General features: G+C 40.8%; 1 protein-coding gene across 1 annotated transcript; it reads left to right on the top strand. All coding sequences in view use genetic code 11, as the record gives it.

Annotated features, from left to right (window-relative positions):
- Positions 1 to 1,275: 1,275 nt before the first annotated feature.
- Positions 1,276 to 10,784, top strand: EGR_00512 (Multidrug resistance protein; the record flags this gene model as incomplete). Its single annotated transcript, XM_024489761.1, has 21 exons — positions 1,276 to 1,329; positions 1,779 to 1,813; positions 1,848 to 1,884; positions 1,925 to 2,203; positions 2,289 to 2,721; positions 2,866 to 2,972; positions 3,231 to 3,344; positions 3,445 to 3,552; positions 4,548 to 4,673; positions 4,922 to 5,125; positions 5,448 to 5,780; positions 6,254 to 6,424; positions 6,629 to 6,760; positions 6,860 to 6,961; positions 7,034 to 7,111; positions 7,365 to 7,592; positions 8,073 to 8,224; positions 8,311 to 8,451; positions 8,550 to 8,781; positions 9,693 to 10,031; positions 10,425 to 10,784. 21 exons carry the CDS (start codon positions 1,276 to 1,278, stop codon positions 10,782 to 10,784), a joined length of 3,765 nt encoding a protein of 1,254 aa, XP_024355758.1.
- Between the last annotated feature and the right edge of the window lie 6,963 nt (positions 10,785 to 17,747).

Raw genomic sequence — 17,747 nt, 5'->3', positions numbered from 1 at the left:
CTACCTGTAGGATGAAAAGCATTTGTGGAAATTTCTTAAGTGATCCTAATATCCACAAAAAACTGGGGGAAATTCTGTAGACAATTTGTAAAAGGTTCTAAGTATATATGACAGTAGGCGTCTAGTTTTGGGGCATTTACTGTTATCACAGGGTAAGGACCAGAAAATGGAGAACGGAGAGTTTTGAGTAATGTCAAAATATAATTGGCCCAGGCATCTGTGCAAAACTAAAATACTTCAGGTAACATGGTTTAAATACTTTTGGTTACTTTGTTATTATTGAAAATCTAATTGCTTTTCTAAAACAGTAAACTAAAGATGTAGGTCTATAACTTCTGGAAGGAATATTATTTTACATGATACTAAAAGCATTACACGGAAAATTAGCAAATCAGACATGTGATGCTTTGGCGGTTTGTTTATTTTTGAGTTTCATTACACGGGTATATAAGTTTTCTCAGACTGTTCAAACGCTCGGTGGTAGGACCTCGGTGTCGTGCCAGAAGATCCTCATTCCTTCTGTCCGTCAGTAACATACTTTTTGACCACACTACTGTAATGCATTGATTGCTTGTTTAACTCTTAGTTTCGGCAGCAGACCACTGAGGGGCTCCACCGTTATACCACTACCGATCGTGATGGGCTCCAGACCATGTCAGTAGCCACCAAGCCCCTAGGCTCATTTTTTCCTCTTGGAAGGCCCGGGGAGCTACAATACCCCTTGATTGCATCAAAATAGATATACCTAGCAGAAGTCCTGAGTTATACTACCGAACAATCTAGTCTGAATGTATTAACTTCAAATTCGTAACAGCTTTTAGCCGGCGTGCATATGAAGGGGTTTGACTAGTGCAAAAGATTTGATATAAGCAATTGCAAAAAGGGCCGATTTTAGCTAGTCTCGAAAGACGCTACAAATATTCATGGTCTGAATAAAATTAGCATTTCCAGCAGGAGCACAGGTGTTACGGCCGCAAAGGAAAAATACGTTCATTTTTTGTGTTCTACAACCTACGCGGTGCCCAATAACTTTCTCTGAATCCAAAATTAATGACACATAGTATTTTGTAATTTGCATGTAGTGTTCTAGAGGTAAGTCACCATACAAAAGGAAGTAAGACGGTAAAAAAGGCCATAAAATTAAAACACTGAGCGAAAGCAAAATCTTTTACATAGAAGTAATTCATTTTTAGTCTTGCTATAAACAGCCTCTAATAGTTTAAATTCACAAGGACTATATAGCCGAAGAATAAGCGGAATTTCGATAGTTCAGAAATGGGTAGAAAACATCTATCACACAAGAAGGGAGAAGAGAGCGAAAAAACGGAGGTAAATGACAGCCTGATATTTATTCAATTATGGGAACTAGGGCCATAAAGATTGAATATTTTCATGCACTCACATTATTTATAGTTACTTAATTTACTACCGTTTAAGCTAAATCAAATTAATATTTAACACGCAGGTAGTTTAAGAATAGGAAGAAGATACAGTCAGCCTAAATTTATTTTATCATGTGCAACGCATTAGCTACAATGTAATGTAAAACAGCCTTAAATTCATGCAACCGGGGTATGCAAGACTTACTTTTTCAGGTTAGATTTTCACAAAAATAAGACTACGCCTGAATATAAAGTATAAAAATAGCTTGTTGAGGTAGAAACTAGTAATTATTTGCTAACCAGTGCAAAAATTTTGCCTAATTATTATAAATTTTATGATAAAAATATTACACATCGTTGCTTTGCACTCTGAGGTTAATAATATGTTTTTTTTAGGATAAAAGCGAACAAAATGATGACAACGAGTTAATGTAGGAAGGCACTTTTTTTTGATATTTTTTCTAGATTTGATGAATCGGAACACGTTTCATTCTTCCAATTGGTAAATTCAATTACAATGCAGAGTATGATAATTAATTTAGTTCCGGTACTCTGATATCAAAGACAAAATAATGCTTGTTGTTGGCTTTATTTTTGCTTTGGCTGTCGGCTGCTCATTTCCAGTGAATCTTGTCATTTTTTCAAGAGTTATAAATTTGCTAACCGCCCCAGGAGATGTGGATCTTAATGGAATGCGTGAAATGGTTGGATGGTTTTGCCTGCTAGGTGCTGTCACAATGATTGTGGCATTCGTGGAAATGTTTAACTTTAGTTTCTCAGCTAGACGACAGAGTCGTCGAATCCGTCTCAAACTCTTTAAGGTACCTACTTGAAATTCACTTAATGGGTTCATTTGTTGATTATGTTCCTTCTTCTTTTTGCTTATTGCTTTCTTTATTTTTCAAGCAAATACTTAGACAAGACGTTCCATGGTTTGATCAACAGTCATTAGGTGATCTTATCACGAAATTGACTGCGAATATCGACCACATCGAGACCGGTATCGGCGAGCGTTTGGGAAGATTTGTTCAAAACGCGGCTATGTTCATTTCTTGCTATGTATGCGCCTTTTTGAACAACTGGAAGATTGCTCTGGTTGGACTGAGTGCAGCACCACTTATTGTACTCGCTTTTTCTGTCATGGGCCTTACAATGAGCAACTTTGCTATAAAAGAACAGAAAGCTTATTCAAAGGCAAATAATGTTGCCAGTGAGGTTTTCAACTCCATCAAGACGGTATTTGCTTTCATTGGGCAAGAGAAGGAGAAGCAGCGGTACTCCTCCCAACTCGGTGCCGCTGCAAAGGTCTCCTTCTTGAAGAATGTTATGCTTGGTTTCGGTGAGCTAATTATCCCATACTCATTTGGTGCATCGCACACCTGAGTACTCTTACCTGCTGACCTATGTTCATTAATAAAATATTGTTTTGTAAGAGTACAGTTTGCTAGAATTCTTTAGTTATAAGTTTTACACCCTTTTCTAGGTATCGGGCTGATTGGTGGTTCCATATTTGCATCTGCAGGATTGACTTTTTGGTTTGGTGTAAAAGAAGGCATTGAAAATGGTGTCGAAAGTGGAACCATCGTTTCTGTAGGTTTGAATATTTAAAAAATAAAAAAGACTTGATTGAATTCTTTCTCACTCCATTGCAAATTAGATAGGATACACTGCTGTTTTTATTTTTGTTGAACCAATTCCAAAACAAGATTGAAAGTTCTAGGATTACCAGAAGTTACTACGTTCAATGATTGAGCAAATACAAATTCTGCATGCATTACTCAAATGCATATCCTTGACATTGATCATACGTTAAGATTATAATATCTTTTTCCATTGTCAAATGGTTAGGTCGTCCTTGCCTTTATCGTTGGCAGCATTGCGTTGGGTCTGGTGCTGCCCGAATTCTCCTACTTTACTAGGGCCACGGCTGCAGCTTCGAACACATACTGGATCATAGAACGTGTAAAGCTCTTCTTTGTGACTTTCACAGATGGATAATAATTCTCCCCACTGAATTTGACGAAAAACAGTTACTCAATATTTGCTCCGTTCGCACTTCCAGATTCCCGAAATTGACAAGGAGGAATCAGGCACGAAGCTCGATATCATACATGGAGACATTGAATTCCGTAATGTCTCCTTCTCCTATCCTATGCGACCAGATGTTGTGGTGAGTGTATCTGGAGGATTCTTATGACCATATACTTACCATATTTTGTTTCTCGATTAGCCCGCTATACTTTCAGAGCAACTTTTGCATCGACAGTGAGGCATTAGACAACTACATATGGGATATGTAGGGTGTCGACCGTCCTCTGTATTTAAATCATTTGAAGGACAAGGCTGATTGTCACAAATGCATTTTCCGGGCTCATTCCCACCGTCTATCTCATATTCACATTCAACAACCCATAGTACCTGCAATCAGCTAATAGTGGGCTTCGGAATAGGAAAAAATGGCTTGTTGAAGGCCTTTCCATTATGTTAACCGGCTTACAAACCAATGCAATCGCTAAAAGTCACCTTTGCTTCACCATATTCGAGTTTTACAGTGGTTTTGCACCATATTTAACACTTGGAGATTAGAAGAACTCATAATTATAGCTAAGAAAAGTGAAGGATTATGGGAGAAAAGTGGCGAACCAAAAATTTAATGCACGAGCAGGCGGTAGAGATGACACATGTACCACTTGTTAGTATCAGAGTGGAGATTCAAAAGAGGACACTTGAAAAAAGCCAGATAAGAGGAACACCTAATATCTTATCTATTTTTTGCCAATGCTGAGCAGCTTTTCAATTTTACAAGTACTCTTGTTGCCAACCTACATCGAACTCGTATTAAATGACCGGTTCTTTGGCATACGACATTATCTTCTGAGGTAAATTAAACGCATAGCATTAAGTAATAACTTGAAGGCTAGTTTAGGGGGAAGGGCTTTCTTTCAAATATTTTTAATCTAATGTCAAACAATTGTCGATTATACATTAGATCTTACTGATGTCACCAGGTAACATTCAACGGCGGTATCTATATGCACTTCACAGTTCCCAAGAAATTTGCCATGCTGTCTGGACCTGGTATACAAGGATGACGGCATATTAATTGGCTATGAAAATGAGTTCTTTTATAGTATTACTTTAATAAACAAGTACCCCTCCTTGTAGACCCTAAAAAACTTCTCAATGAAAATTGGTGCAGGCCAGACCATCGCCATTGTGGGCCCAAGTGGGTCGGGGAAGAGTACTGTCATCCAGTTACTTCAACGTTTCTACGATCCCAGTGAAGGTCAGGTAAGATTTACGCCTATTTTTCTCTGCCCCTGTTTGGGTTGACTTAAATTTTCATTAGTATTTAGAAAGCCCATTTCCAGAGTTAGCACCTCCTAGAAAACTGAATCATTTGTCTTAAAAATATATAATCAAATGAAATATTCGAGCCTCTTCACAAGTACTTTTAGCTTTCTTACAAAGTTTAAAATTGCAAAGATCGGTACATGAAGGCAAATCCAATAGCATCCAACGTAGTCTCTCATTCCTAGGTACTGATTGATGGCCACGACATTCGAGGGTTTGATCTCAAGTGGATGAGACTTCAGTTTGGAGTGGTTTCACAGGAGCCAGTGCTTTTTGCCGCCACAGTCAAGGAAAACATTGAATTGGGACGCGAGGGTGCCACCTTTGAGGAGATCGAAACCGCCGCGAAGCTTGCAGATGCGCACGACTTCATAATTAAGATGCAAGAAGTAAGTCTGCATCAGGATGCCTTGACCACCTGAATTGTGTCCATGCTTCAGGGGAGAAGCCTATTTTAAATAGACTGTCAAAAGGCGAAATTTTTGATCAAGGCTGATGCTTTTGGTAAATGCAAGTCAACTTTCGGTTCTCAAAATTCGTAATGCACAAGAAAGTGTCGATTAGTACTGAGCGATTACCTCGAGTCTTGAATTTCCTAGATAGTCCTGCCCTTAAATCCGTAAATTCTGAGCCATTAACTTTACAATCTGAGAGGAACCGAAATGAATAGGTAAGATTAATCCTACTACCAGTGTCATTGTGATAATCTAGGAATACGAAACGATGATCGGTGAAGGCGGTGGTGGCATGTCAGGCGGACAGAAGCAGCGTTTGGCTATTGCCCGAGCTCTGTTACGAAACCCGCGGATTTTGCTGCTGGATGAGGCGACGTCGGCGCTGGATACCCACTCCGAGAGGGCGGTACAGGATGCGTTGGACAGGGCCGGTGTCGGACGGACTGTCATCATGGTGGCGCATCGTCTCACCACTGTGCGCAACGCTGACCGTATTCTTGTAGTAGACAGAGGTGTGGTGAAAGAGTCGGGTACTCACGATGAACTTGTCGCTCTTAACGGTATCTACGCTCACATGCTCTCAACTCAGGTTGGTAACACGTCAGATTGTGCGTTATGGTTATGGGTTATGATATCATGTCGACTCAACTCATTATGATCCTCTCAAATTTGACTCGTCTTTGTCCTGTCCTATCTCAGGCTGTACCTACTGCCTAATCTCTACGATCAGACGGAACAATAGAGTTGATTAATGAGACGTGGTAATAAACAACTTCACTTTTGTAGATAATCCCAAAGTAAGAAAACTTGCCGTTCTCCAAAACATCCTATTTCAAATCCTGTATTTGTATTTAAAGGAAAAATTTGCCACATAAACCTCTACACATTCTTTCAGTCAAAATGACTGCAAACTGGCTAAAAAAATAGTGGTACACCTTTAAAAACTCCCACTTTTTACTTCGTGAGACAATTGAAAAAGCTCAATGAAGTGGTGTTGCCATTTGCTATTCATCTGGTTTCATATCCTCAAAATGAGATTTTTCTTTGACTTGTCTTAATCAGGAGAAAAAGAAGGAGACCGAAGACTCAGAAAGTGAGCCAGAGCAGGGAGTGGAGAGAGAGCAATCCCCAAAACAAAAAGGCGTATGGAAACGCACTACACGAGATCCCGAGACTGAAAGCTCCGTGTCTAGTAGTAACGCTAGCTCTATGTCCCTTGTCATGTTCGCAAAGGTGAGTTTTCTTTGTTTTAAAATCCTCTAAAAGCCTTTTACTTTGAGGCAGTTTAATACTATTGGTGCCTGGAAAGGGAATAACTAATCGGCCTAGATAAATTTCACAAGCACCTGTATGAAGTAGATATCACGAAAGACCATCCAAATTTCTGGCGTAAATTAGTGAATGATGTCATTTGCCATCTTTACGTCTTCGTTACAGAAAAATGCTCTTGGAAGAGCATTTATGTTGAACAAACCAGAGTTCCCTTTATTCTTCCTCGGCTTGTTCATTTCACTCATCTCCGGTGTTATTCAACCTATATACGCAATTCTATACTCAGAAATGTTCAAGGTAGGTTTGCATTTTAGAGCCACAAAAGAGAATAACAATCTAATATTCGATTTGGATTGCTCACATTTGTTAAATAAGCCATATCTGAAAACGTTGTAGATATTTACGCTTCCAAATGACCAAAAAATGAGCAGAACCGTGTTCATTGCTAGCATGATGGCAGTATTGGGTCTCATACGTCTTGTCACACAACTTGGATCAGTACGTCAGTCAAAGATGTCACTTATGCCATTCTATTGCCCTATGAGTACATGCACTTCCCCGTCTGTTTAGAACGCTGCACTGGGCTGGGCTGGCGCCAAACTCACACAAAGAACCCGAAGTCTCCTCTTCAACGCCATAATTAAGCAAGTTAGTTGAAATAAAAACATGATTTATTCGATTAATATTTCTATCTATACATCATTAAACATATGGGCATAGAATTAACTTTACTATCCGCTCATGGAAGCAAAAAAGCGAGCTGTTGATCTGCAGGCCGAACCAAAAGGGTCAGTAAGAATCTTTGTAGCATAGTCTAGTAAGACAGAAGCATTCTCTCTTGACGCTTAGACTGTGATGGTGGTAGTAAAGCACCCTTCCTTCCCTCATTCCTTCCTTCCAGGAACCGGGATGGTTTGATGAGGTCGCTAATCAGCCGGGCGTGTTGACAGCTCGACTTGCCACAGAAGTGTCAAGTCTGGAGACCGTAACAGGTGCCCAACTGGGCACTGTTATGGAATCCCTCTGCCTGATTATTGCCTCTACTGTGATCACTTTCATGTACAGTTGGCAGCTTACTCTTGTCAATATCTGCTTCTTGCCCATTGTCGTTGCAAGCAGCGCGCTTCAGGTAAAGTTAAAAGTAGTCCCTGCTTCACATTATTTGTTCCGATTCTCCACATATCTGGTCTGAAGGTAAAACGAGTTCCGAGAAAAAGTCATAATAAATATCAGTCACTTTGCTGAAACCTGTCTTTAAAAGTGCTGCTCCTCCACCAACGCTTTTAAGTAATTTTAACATCGCATTTTTTACGTTTTCGATCACTGTACAGCATAGACATTAAAGTTGTGATGTTTCTGAATCCTCTGCTAAATATTGTTTTTAAGCATCTTGGTTCAGCGTTTGATGGATGGATTGGGTGAACATTTATAGCATTTGATCACAAAAAGCTACATTAATTTTCGACCCAAAAAGTTATTTGGGACAGAAATCTTAAACAGAGTATTAAGGAGGTGTTGACAGAACTGATGGGCAATTGTGCATCTTATTAGTTAGATTTTTTTGCTATTTTGATAAACCGTAGCATTTATTGCTGCTCCACTCTAACAGATGAAGAATCTGCGCTCCGTAATGAGCATTCGTGAGGTTGCTGGTTCTCAGGTGGTGCAAGAGGCGCTTTCAGCAGAGAAAACTGTCTTTGCTTTCGGTTTAGAAAACCACTTCTATAACAAATTCGTTGCAAAGTCCGATTCTGGCAGCAAGTAAGTTGATGAGTTTTGGGATGAAGTGAAAGATGCAGTTATGGTAAAAAACTGTGCTTGCTTATGTTTGCGGTTCAACTGCCTAGGGAACGAGTGATGGATGCTGTTCTTAACGGCTTGGTGCACGCCGCTGCGAACGGTTTGAGCTACTTTCAGACAGCGGCATCTTTCTACGTTGGTTCTGTGTTGATGAATAATGGCACCCTTGATGTGCTTGCCGTTTTCCGGTATGCTTTGTCCAGTCTATTTGGAAGAGAAAGATGGTCATAAAGGTCTGCAACATAAACTTATCTTTCCCTTTCTTGGTACTTTTCTTTCATCCCAGTACGTTCTCGGCGTTCAACTTCGGTGCCCAGGGTATTACAAGAGTGGCCGCTTTGACGCCCGATTTTAAGAAGGCCGGCGATAAAATTGCCTCAGTCTTCCAGACCCTAGATCGAGAAACGAAACTCGATGCGACCGAGGGTGACTACCCGACCGAGCCTCTAAGCGGTTCCATTGTCTTCAAAAATGTATACTTTCGTTATCCAACTCGCAAACACGTCAGAGTTCTACGAGTAAGACCTCACCGCCATTTATCACATAACATTTTATCAGAGGGGTTTTGGAAAGTGTGCCAATCTTTCTGCCCTGGTGCCAATTTAACTAAATTAGCGAAGGAACACTTAATTTTGGCTCTTTGCAATCCTCTCCCTTTTTGCGTTTAAGAATTTGAAATGAAGGAGAAAACTTTAAAGTCCTCTAGATTTGCTGGAGCCGAAAAGGTGGTGAGCAATGCGCGAGGCCGTTTGGTTCGATGCGAGAAAAGCATGGCAGACATTAACCATTGTGAAGGTCTCCTTGGCTGTGCCATGATTTGGGATGGACCTGTGACTACTTGGCAGTCTGCAATAAAGTCGGACAATCGGTCTGACATCAAGCAGTGTTATGCCGTAAAATAAGAAAGCACTAGGCTCAACTGTAGGATATCCTCACCAGATAGTGAGCATTACTTCATGCTGAAAAGAGTGGAATAGTTATTAATGCCGTTTTCTTCAATTATTTTAAGGCTTAAAATATGTCGGGAATTCAAGTTAACTTTGAGTACCGTTTTAAGCTTAACTACTTAATTTCGTCACCATGATATGAAGGGCAAGAGCAGCCAAGGCTCTTAGCATCCACGTAATGACTTAAGTGCTAGTCACTAGTATGCAAAAAGGCTAATAATTCGTCTTAACATTTGTGAGCATAAGAATCTTTGATAGTCCTTTAATAAAGAATTTGCAGGTGTAAAATCAGGAATAGCAGAAAAGTGATGTGTTGAAACTACCAGAAATATTTGACTAGCGCTAAAGTCTGAGGACAAGAGATAAGTCAATTTCAGCATGCGGACTGATTCACTTTGATAGCTGAAAAGGCTCCTAGAAGCGGGCTAAAAATAAAGTCTCAGAGAAAGTGCGCTTAAAAACAATTTGTGTTCCTTTTTTAGAAATTTAATTATACCGTACAAGCTGGCAATTCTGTAGCCCTCGTGGGCGCCTCTGGCTGTGGAAAGTCGACAATTCTACAATTGGTCCAACGATTATACGACGTCAGTCCTCACGGGCCGGGCAGTGGAATCTTCATTGACGGTCACGATATCCGTACACTCGCGCCCAATTGGATCCGTCAGCAGATCGGTATTGTCTCTCAGGAGCCAAACCTCTTTGACTTAAGTATTCGAGAGAACATTGCCTATGGTGACAATTCAAGGGAGGTATCTATGGAGGAAATCATTGAGGCTGCAAAGGAAGCAAATGTCCATGAATTTGTTGAGGGCCTACCAGAGGTGGGTTTTCAAAAACTAACTCTTAATGAGCTCTTTATTTGATCTTACAGTTGTCAACTACGTACGGATAAACCACCGCACTAACTTGTTCTTGTAAGGAATTTTTGTTGCCAAAACCTCGTCATGTTTATTGAAAGATTAAGTGGTTGATTTTCCTTTACATCGGCCTTAATGCAGTTCGGTTAACTACATGACAGGAGTGCGCAATGCAAAATGCGCCTTGAAAAGTGTGGATCTAATCAAAAGTAAATTGATAGCCATCTTAATTTTGTTGAAAGACCAAATAAGACAGGGGAGTTGAAAGGTAGTTCCACTAAGACTGTAGCTGGCATGTTATCCTGGTCTTAAAATGCAAAAAGACACCTTAATCATGCGGTTGACATTTTTATGCAGGGCTATGAGACGTCAGTGGGAGCACGTGGTTCGCAGTTGTCGGGTGGTCAGAAGCAGCGCATCGCCATTGCTCGAGCGCTGATACGGAAACCGAAGCTCCTGCTTCTGGATGAGGCAACCTCGGCATTGGACAACGAGTCGGAGCGCATTGTGCAGGCGGCGCTGGATGAGGCGATGGCGAAGGGTGGACGAACGAGTCTGGTAGTTGCACATCGTCTCACCACGGTGGAGAACTGCGACGTTATTGTGGTGTTGCAGGAGGGCCAGGAATGCGAGATTGGCTCGCCTGAGGGTCTGATGGCCGCTAAGGGCATCTACTACCAGCTGCATAATGTGGACGCCGCTGTGAAGCCGCACTAACCGTGCGAGGTCCCACAGGCGCCTACATTTTAACTACCGCGGTGATTTTGATGAATGGCATTATAAAACAGTTTTTATGAGTGATCCAGCATATTATTTTAAGGTGTGCATAATCTTTTTTGCCTTCTGTATTACAAAACAAATGCTTGTTTTACATTCCCCTCCGCCTTCGTCTTGTGAAATGCATTCCGAGTGGTTCGAGCCGATTAGCTTGACATGCGCCAGGAGTGGGGAGCACTGACGCACTGAATATAAAGTCATTCAGTCCTACTGCCAGTTAGCAGATCGTATGAAAGTCTTATTTCGTAAACCGTAAAGCTAAAATATTCGTGAACCACTTGCATACTACCTGACTTCGGATTAATTTCAATTTAATTAATTAATTTCACTTTACCAAAGTGTCTATCATATGTATTATACCTGATTAATGGGAGATATTTTTTAGTCTTGACGATTATAAGAGATTAGCATAAAATATACTGTATAGATTTGGCCACTTAAAAGCCCGATTTATGGTTCAAGTATTTGAATGGTTAACCTGCTGAAACAAAAATATGAATGCTGGAGTGATTTTTGAATTACATTTGATGTGGGCACTGAGAGTTTGAATTATGAGCATACCTGTGCAGAATGTGCGAAAATAGTACTGATGAAGAGTTGGCAGGGGTGATGGAGGATGCGAAATTGAAACGAAATCGCAAAAAGCTGCTAACAACTCCGAGAAATTCTTGGAAATTCTTTTAGAAGTACTGCGATTATTAAATGAGCTGTGCTTTTTGTTTCAGTTCCTTAAAATCCTCAAATGGACGGAGTTATGGGAGCTACTTTACTTCGCTGCCTTTGAGCAGAAGTAGGGCAAATTGGCAGCACTATTAGCACACGGGTCTGCATTGACGAAACCACGCATAAAACATCAAAAGTAACTAAAGGAGGGATTGAATAGGGCTGATTCAAGTGACAGGTGCCTGTGTTAATACTTCTTTCAGTCAATCGTAGTGTGCGTATGACACCTATTTGACAGACAGGATAGACACAACAAGTAGCTAATAACATATGAGAGAAACAATCGGAATATCTGCAAAGTTGCCTACGTTTAGGTAGTGAATAACAATTCTTTGTAACTTTCGAGCCAAAAACCACAAGTAAAATGTATGCAAACGCTTCTGAAAGTGTCGCTGTGAAAATAAACACCCAACATCCAATTATATAACCGATTGTTTGCGAGAAAACCCATTACTTAATATGGTGTAATCCACCATAATCTCCCCTGAAGACGAGTGAAGCCATAATACTGGGGCAAAAAATGTACTGCTGACTGTGACTACCGACAGCCCGAAGCCTAGGCTGCCCGTGGGCGGTAGAATGGTGGAGCCCTTAAGTGGCCCCACTACCTCAACCAAGAATTAAAAAAACAGTTGAATTATTTGGTAGCCCCTTCTCCACTTGTGACTATCGCCCCTGGAGGTCCCCTTGATCATCCTCCCGTGTCGGCCATTACAACGTAATCATTGCTGTCAGACACTCAAGACCCAGCCACTTCAATCATCGAATTTACATGCGGCTGAAAAGGTACTTGACCGCAATATCACCGATTCCTCCAAGCAATCCTTCTGGATCTAGAGTTACGTCTTGTATAGGAAAAGGGTTCGGGGACGGAGGAATGTGCAGACTATCATGCGTGTCCATTGCTAGTCCTAGGAACACCGGTTTCAGTGCTGTCCAGCCATGCCTATCTGGATTCTACCCAGCTGGTAGAAAAGAGGAGGAGGTAATGCGTTTTCACATATTTTATGTTTGCACACGGTTTAAGGATAATGTCGCTTTACTTGTAAATAGCATTCATGTAGTCCACGGGACTAGGATAGTTGCCGAAGGTAGACATCATTTTCAGCCCATCTGTTAGGGATCATCACCCAGTCTCCCATCCGCAGCATATGCATTCCTTCCACCTCACTGAATGCTTATCATATAGCAACAGAAATTAGGATAGATGTCCTTTAAACTCGAGTTCGCTTTCAAAGATGAAAGGAGACATAATGCCAGGGCTTAAAATGCCTTATCAACGTACAGTAGGGCTTGGAGTTACTGGCGTGTTTCAGAGGCTGGCCCACTCCGAGAAGGTACAGCGGTAAAAGTAAAATCCTTTACCGAAACGGAGAGTTATGCAAATAAACAACCTACTACAATAGCATAACAGGCAGCAACGCAATTTTTAGGCTGGCTTAGTAGCTCCTCTGAATAAATTCGTAAAAGTGTGCTCCTTCGAGATTTGATTTCCCTCGTGGTAACTGACTATTTCATATGGAAAGTGGTTGCTTCATTTAGAATACGTCTAATAGAGTTGTTTATTTACTCCAACAGGGACTGGTGTTATTTACGCTATGACCGAGTTACTTTTAAGGAAAGCTCGAAAACGTGGGGTATTTTCAGCTGTCTTTGTGGCCTGCACATAGTCAACTTATTTCCAGGGGTACCAGGCGTAACGCTCCTTTTATTCAGACGGTTTGAGGTCCACTCGCTAGATCCTTCATTCATGCGTTTTTTAAATCAGCTGCAAAAGAGGGGCACAAAATATTTTCCATAATGCCTAGATTTTAAAGTGTTCAGAAAGAAAAGCGATGATCTAATTTTGCAAGATGCAATAACTAGCATCAGCCATCAACGATTGGCGGCTGAGTTAGGCTTATCAATTTAATTTCATATGCTCAACAATTCGTATGATAGACACTAATAAAAAGGGCATTGGGGAAGTTATTGTAGATTTTGAAAATTCTGTACTTTTGTGCTAAAGTGTTGAAAGGTGGGACATCATGACGGCAGTATCCATACATGCACTTATTGGGTCACTTTGACTGGCTCTCTCCCTCTCGAACTAGTCGGAAGCACATTAGTCGAGCACATGGCCGAAGTAACATTGTGATACATGCTCGCCTGACCACACCCTTTATGCAACAAACCACCAAACTTGGACAACAGCATCAATCTCGGATCGTCATCAAACTTCTACTACCTGCAAACCTTATACTCTGTTCTCAACAAAGCAGCCTACTCAAGCAAAATGTTTGAGACCGGACATAGATAGAGTAAAAGCAAAGGTTTTGCACTGTGGCTCTACTTTTAAGCTCCCCTCATTATTGAAGTGAGATAAAGATGAGATAATATGGGGCTATAGCAGCATGAGACCGGGGACTGAAAATAAAATTTATTTAAATTCTCATGGATTTTGCCACCATTCACTGTAATCAAATTTCTTTTATCAAAAGAGAAATAGTTTTAATCATGGTATCGTAAAGGCGGGCATCTGCAAAAATGTACAAAGACGAGATTTTTCCCTTACCAGCTGACCTACCATTCTAAAAGTTGGCACTTCACTTCTAGCACACCATTAAAAAGTCAGATGTGACGATTTCAAAGTTCTCATTTTCAGCCAACTCGCCTGTAGCCGAGGTTCGGTGTTGCACCACCAGTTGAGGCATCTAGAATCTTCTGCTGGTGGATACTGGTGCAGTAAATTATTTTTGTCTGTGTAAAACCTAAGAGTCAGCGCTCTTTGTGAAAGGCAAAGTGGAGAAGAAGTAAGCTAGAAATTCACTCTTTACATCTATTGCTCCATTGTTTTCCTTTCTAAGTCTTGAAGTACGTTGAAGAGTATACGCGAAGTACTTTTACTCCCCAAATTTAATTGTGCCTTTTATAAGCTTATCCACAATCCACCAAGATGCATTGGCAGGATTGAACTTTAACCAGAAGCTGGAACTCTCCGCCATATGACCCATAGAAAGTTATCTAACAATGCAAGGTCACACTTTGTCTGCTAAGCCGCAGTCTTGATTGCTGTCAGTGGAGCATGAACGGATGATGTACCGTAAATTTTAAATGCACAAGTACATGTAACCCATCAAAGGTAGTTAGTTCTAGCTTTTTAAAAAAAGATTTGGGAGGTATTTTTTAGGGTAAAAGTGGACTAATTAACCACTAGCTTTGGCTATAAAATTACTTCGACAAAATAAATAAAAATAATGATAGCAACGAAAACTCATCAAATCATGCCACAAAATACTTAAATCGAAATATTTCTTAAAGAAGTTTTTGTGTCCTGGATTGGTGATACTCAACTCAGATGTAGACGTAACAGAATTACGTATTAAGGACTAATTCTTAGAGTGGCTCACGCCACTCGACTGCACATTGACTCGGTTGAGGCAACTGATATTCAGAGTATCACGAGGGTGGAAAGGCTGGAGTCATTGCTTGCGAGCGTAGATGTTCTTTGGCCTTGGAATGGAAAATTTGGATTTTGGAGTAAGTATCGAATGCCCGCCCTTTGAATGATAGCACATATTTGGTCTAAATAAAAAGCGTTCGTCTTATTTGCACCAGCCTTGGATATCGGAGAGCAGAAAAGGTCATGCACATCACGGTGTAGACGGCTACGATGGTTTGCCGTTGCCTGTTGAGACGTGCAAACTCCGTGCAACCGTTTGGATGGATGAATTACCAAGCACAGGAAGACGTGTCAGTTTATCGGTGCGGTTTATTGTGCTCGGCACTGTATTTCTCTGAATGCAGGACTGTCTGCCATTCGACTAGGCTTTAAGTCGATTACAAGGATGTCGCAGCCTCTCCTCGAGGTTTTATGCATGGCCCCTGGAGAAAGTAAAAAAACGCACCCTTAAGAAATGGCTTAGAAGCTCATATATTTGACTGATGCCTTTCGTACAAGAACACTCCTAGGAAAGCAAGAGAAGGCAACACTGTCCCATGCCAATCTCCCTTACCCTCCAACAATATTCCTCCAAGTATTCGTTACTACACTTTCTAGGCATTGAACACTTATATGCTACGTAAAATATATGGCTCAGACGTAATGATGTGACAGAAACAACGATGGCTGCACCAAGGTTTGCTGTTTTCCGAGAGAAAAATTTTAGTAAAAGTGAAATTAGCAAGGTTGAATCTCGAAGAGAAAAGATGATAGACAGTAATGGAGATTAATGAATGAGATGACCCAACAATTTTTTTCCGTCGGCCTTTGCCATATGCGATTACAGTGTGGACTCGATTTCATTGGTAAATATGTTGTCTAGGATTCTGATCATTTGCTAAAGATTGCCAATTCTGAGGTAATTCTTTGTGACTATAAGCGTGGCAAAATTCATACAAAGTGAGTCAACAATTCCCTCCAATCTGCATACCATTTGCGTGTTTCGTCACTATAACCAGCATTAAGTGATTTCTACACTAATTTGTAGCACTTACAAAAAAATAAGGCATAATAATTCGTGAGATTGCAACAAAAACATAGACACCAAGAAGAAAATGACAGAATAGAATGACGATTGTTTAGTAAAATATAACAGCGATTCTATTCTTTCCCAAAGCCTAAAGAAGTCATAATATTAGAACAGAAAATGCATCGCCTATGTACAAAGGGGTCATGCTGTCCAGTAGAGGTGCAAAGGCGGAGGTCTAGGTGTCCGCGTAACCAAAACAGAGTTATGCTAGTAACTGAAGTGTCTCGTAGCCCTTCTCCTCTTTTGAGCATCGTCTCAGGTGCTGTAAGAAAGACCCCCAATCAACAACTGTGTCAACCATCAAAGTTACGCGCGATTGAGAAGATATTTGACCACAAAGTCACAGATCTCTCTTAGCAATTCCACTGTGTCTGGATTTTCGTGTTATTTGGGAGCTGAAATAAAGAATATGCAAACCATCCTACGCGTCCATAGTTAGTGGTAAAAACATTAGCCTAAAAGTAAAATCGGTTAATGAAGAACGGGTTTTTGAATCGAAGAGTGGGAGTGGGGTTTCGCGTTTATTCCTCCTTACCACTTTATTCACACTTCAGTGCTTCCCAACTGCATCTATCTAGGTTCCATCTAGCTATTTGAGAGGCGGAGGAGCATCGCATATTCTCTAAATTAACCTCTTCACCCAGATGGTTCATGTCTACGGCCAGTGTTGCTTTAGTTTTTAGTTGCAGTCATGCCGAACATGGAATTAAGGTAGTTGCGAAAGGTTGAGGTCATTTTCGGCCCTTCTGTTGAAGATCATCACAGATTTTTGCAACCTATGCCCTTCTTCTGCCACGTTAAAATTTAGCATTCAAGAGTGGAAATCAGGGAAGCTGTCCTTTAGGATCGGGTTAGCTTTGCGCTGTCACCAATGAAGAGCTTCGAGATTCCCCTGAAGACAAATGGAGACAGTACTAGGGCAGACATATACCTCGATCGAGGGGCTACTGAAATGGTCCGGAGAAGAGGTAAAATGGCGGAGCCTTAAGTGCCTAGGTAATGAAGACGAAGAGTTGAGTATACAATTAAAGTATTTCGGCATGACATCATGGTGAAAAATGCGGAAGCCCGATGATGAATTTTTAGTTTGATTTCATTATTTCCTTACTCTATAAAATGTCAATTTAGGATGTACCTTAAATTTTTCATACTAACGCTCAGGTTGTTGATAACTTATTGCCGTAAGTCTTAAAAGATACAAAAGAAGTTTTGCGGAATCGCTGCGCTCCACATCGAGTCCCCTCTCCCCCAAAGGCATTGCAAATTATGTAAAAATGGTTGAGGGTTCATTCTTACTCACGTATGGCAGGGCTGGGAGGCTGAGGCCATACACAGGCATCCACGTCGTCCAGCAAAAGTCTAATCTGAGGTGGATGAGGAGACTGAAGGACAAAATATGCAAGTAAACAAGGTATGCAATCACTCAAACCTGACGCTGAAGTTAAGCTGTATCCCGAAGCCGATTTGGCCATAATGAAGTACCAGAAGCTAAGCTTCGAAGGAGTGAGTTTGCTTTTCATCTGATAATGTAAATAGATGTATTTTATAAAATAATAACGCAGATAAATCTAATTTACTTGCTAAGGTATTGAGGCTATTTTATTCTGTAATATACAAGTTGGATTTCACCTAACGATTTTGCTTCAGGTAGCCTTTTTACGGTTAAGTA

The sequence above is a fragment of the Echinococcus granulosus genome (genome assembly GCF_000524195.1).
Source record: "Echinococcus granulosus chromosome Unknown EG_S00002, whole genome shotgun sequence".
NCBI classification, from domain to species: domain Eukaryota; kingdom Metazoa; phylum Platyhelminthes; class Cestoda; order Cyclophyllidea; family Taeniidae; genus Echinococcus; species Echinococcus granulosus.
The sequence above is the reverse complement of the archived record's forward strand: the minus strand, read 5'-3'. Positions and strand labels throughout refer to the sequence as shown.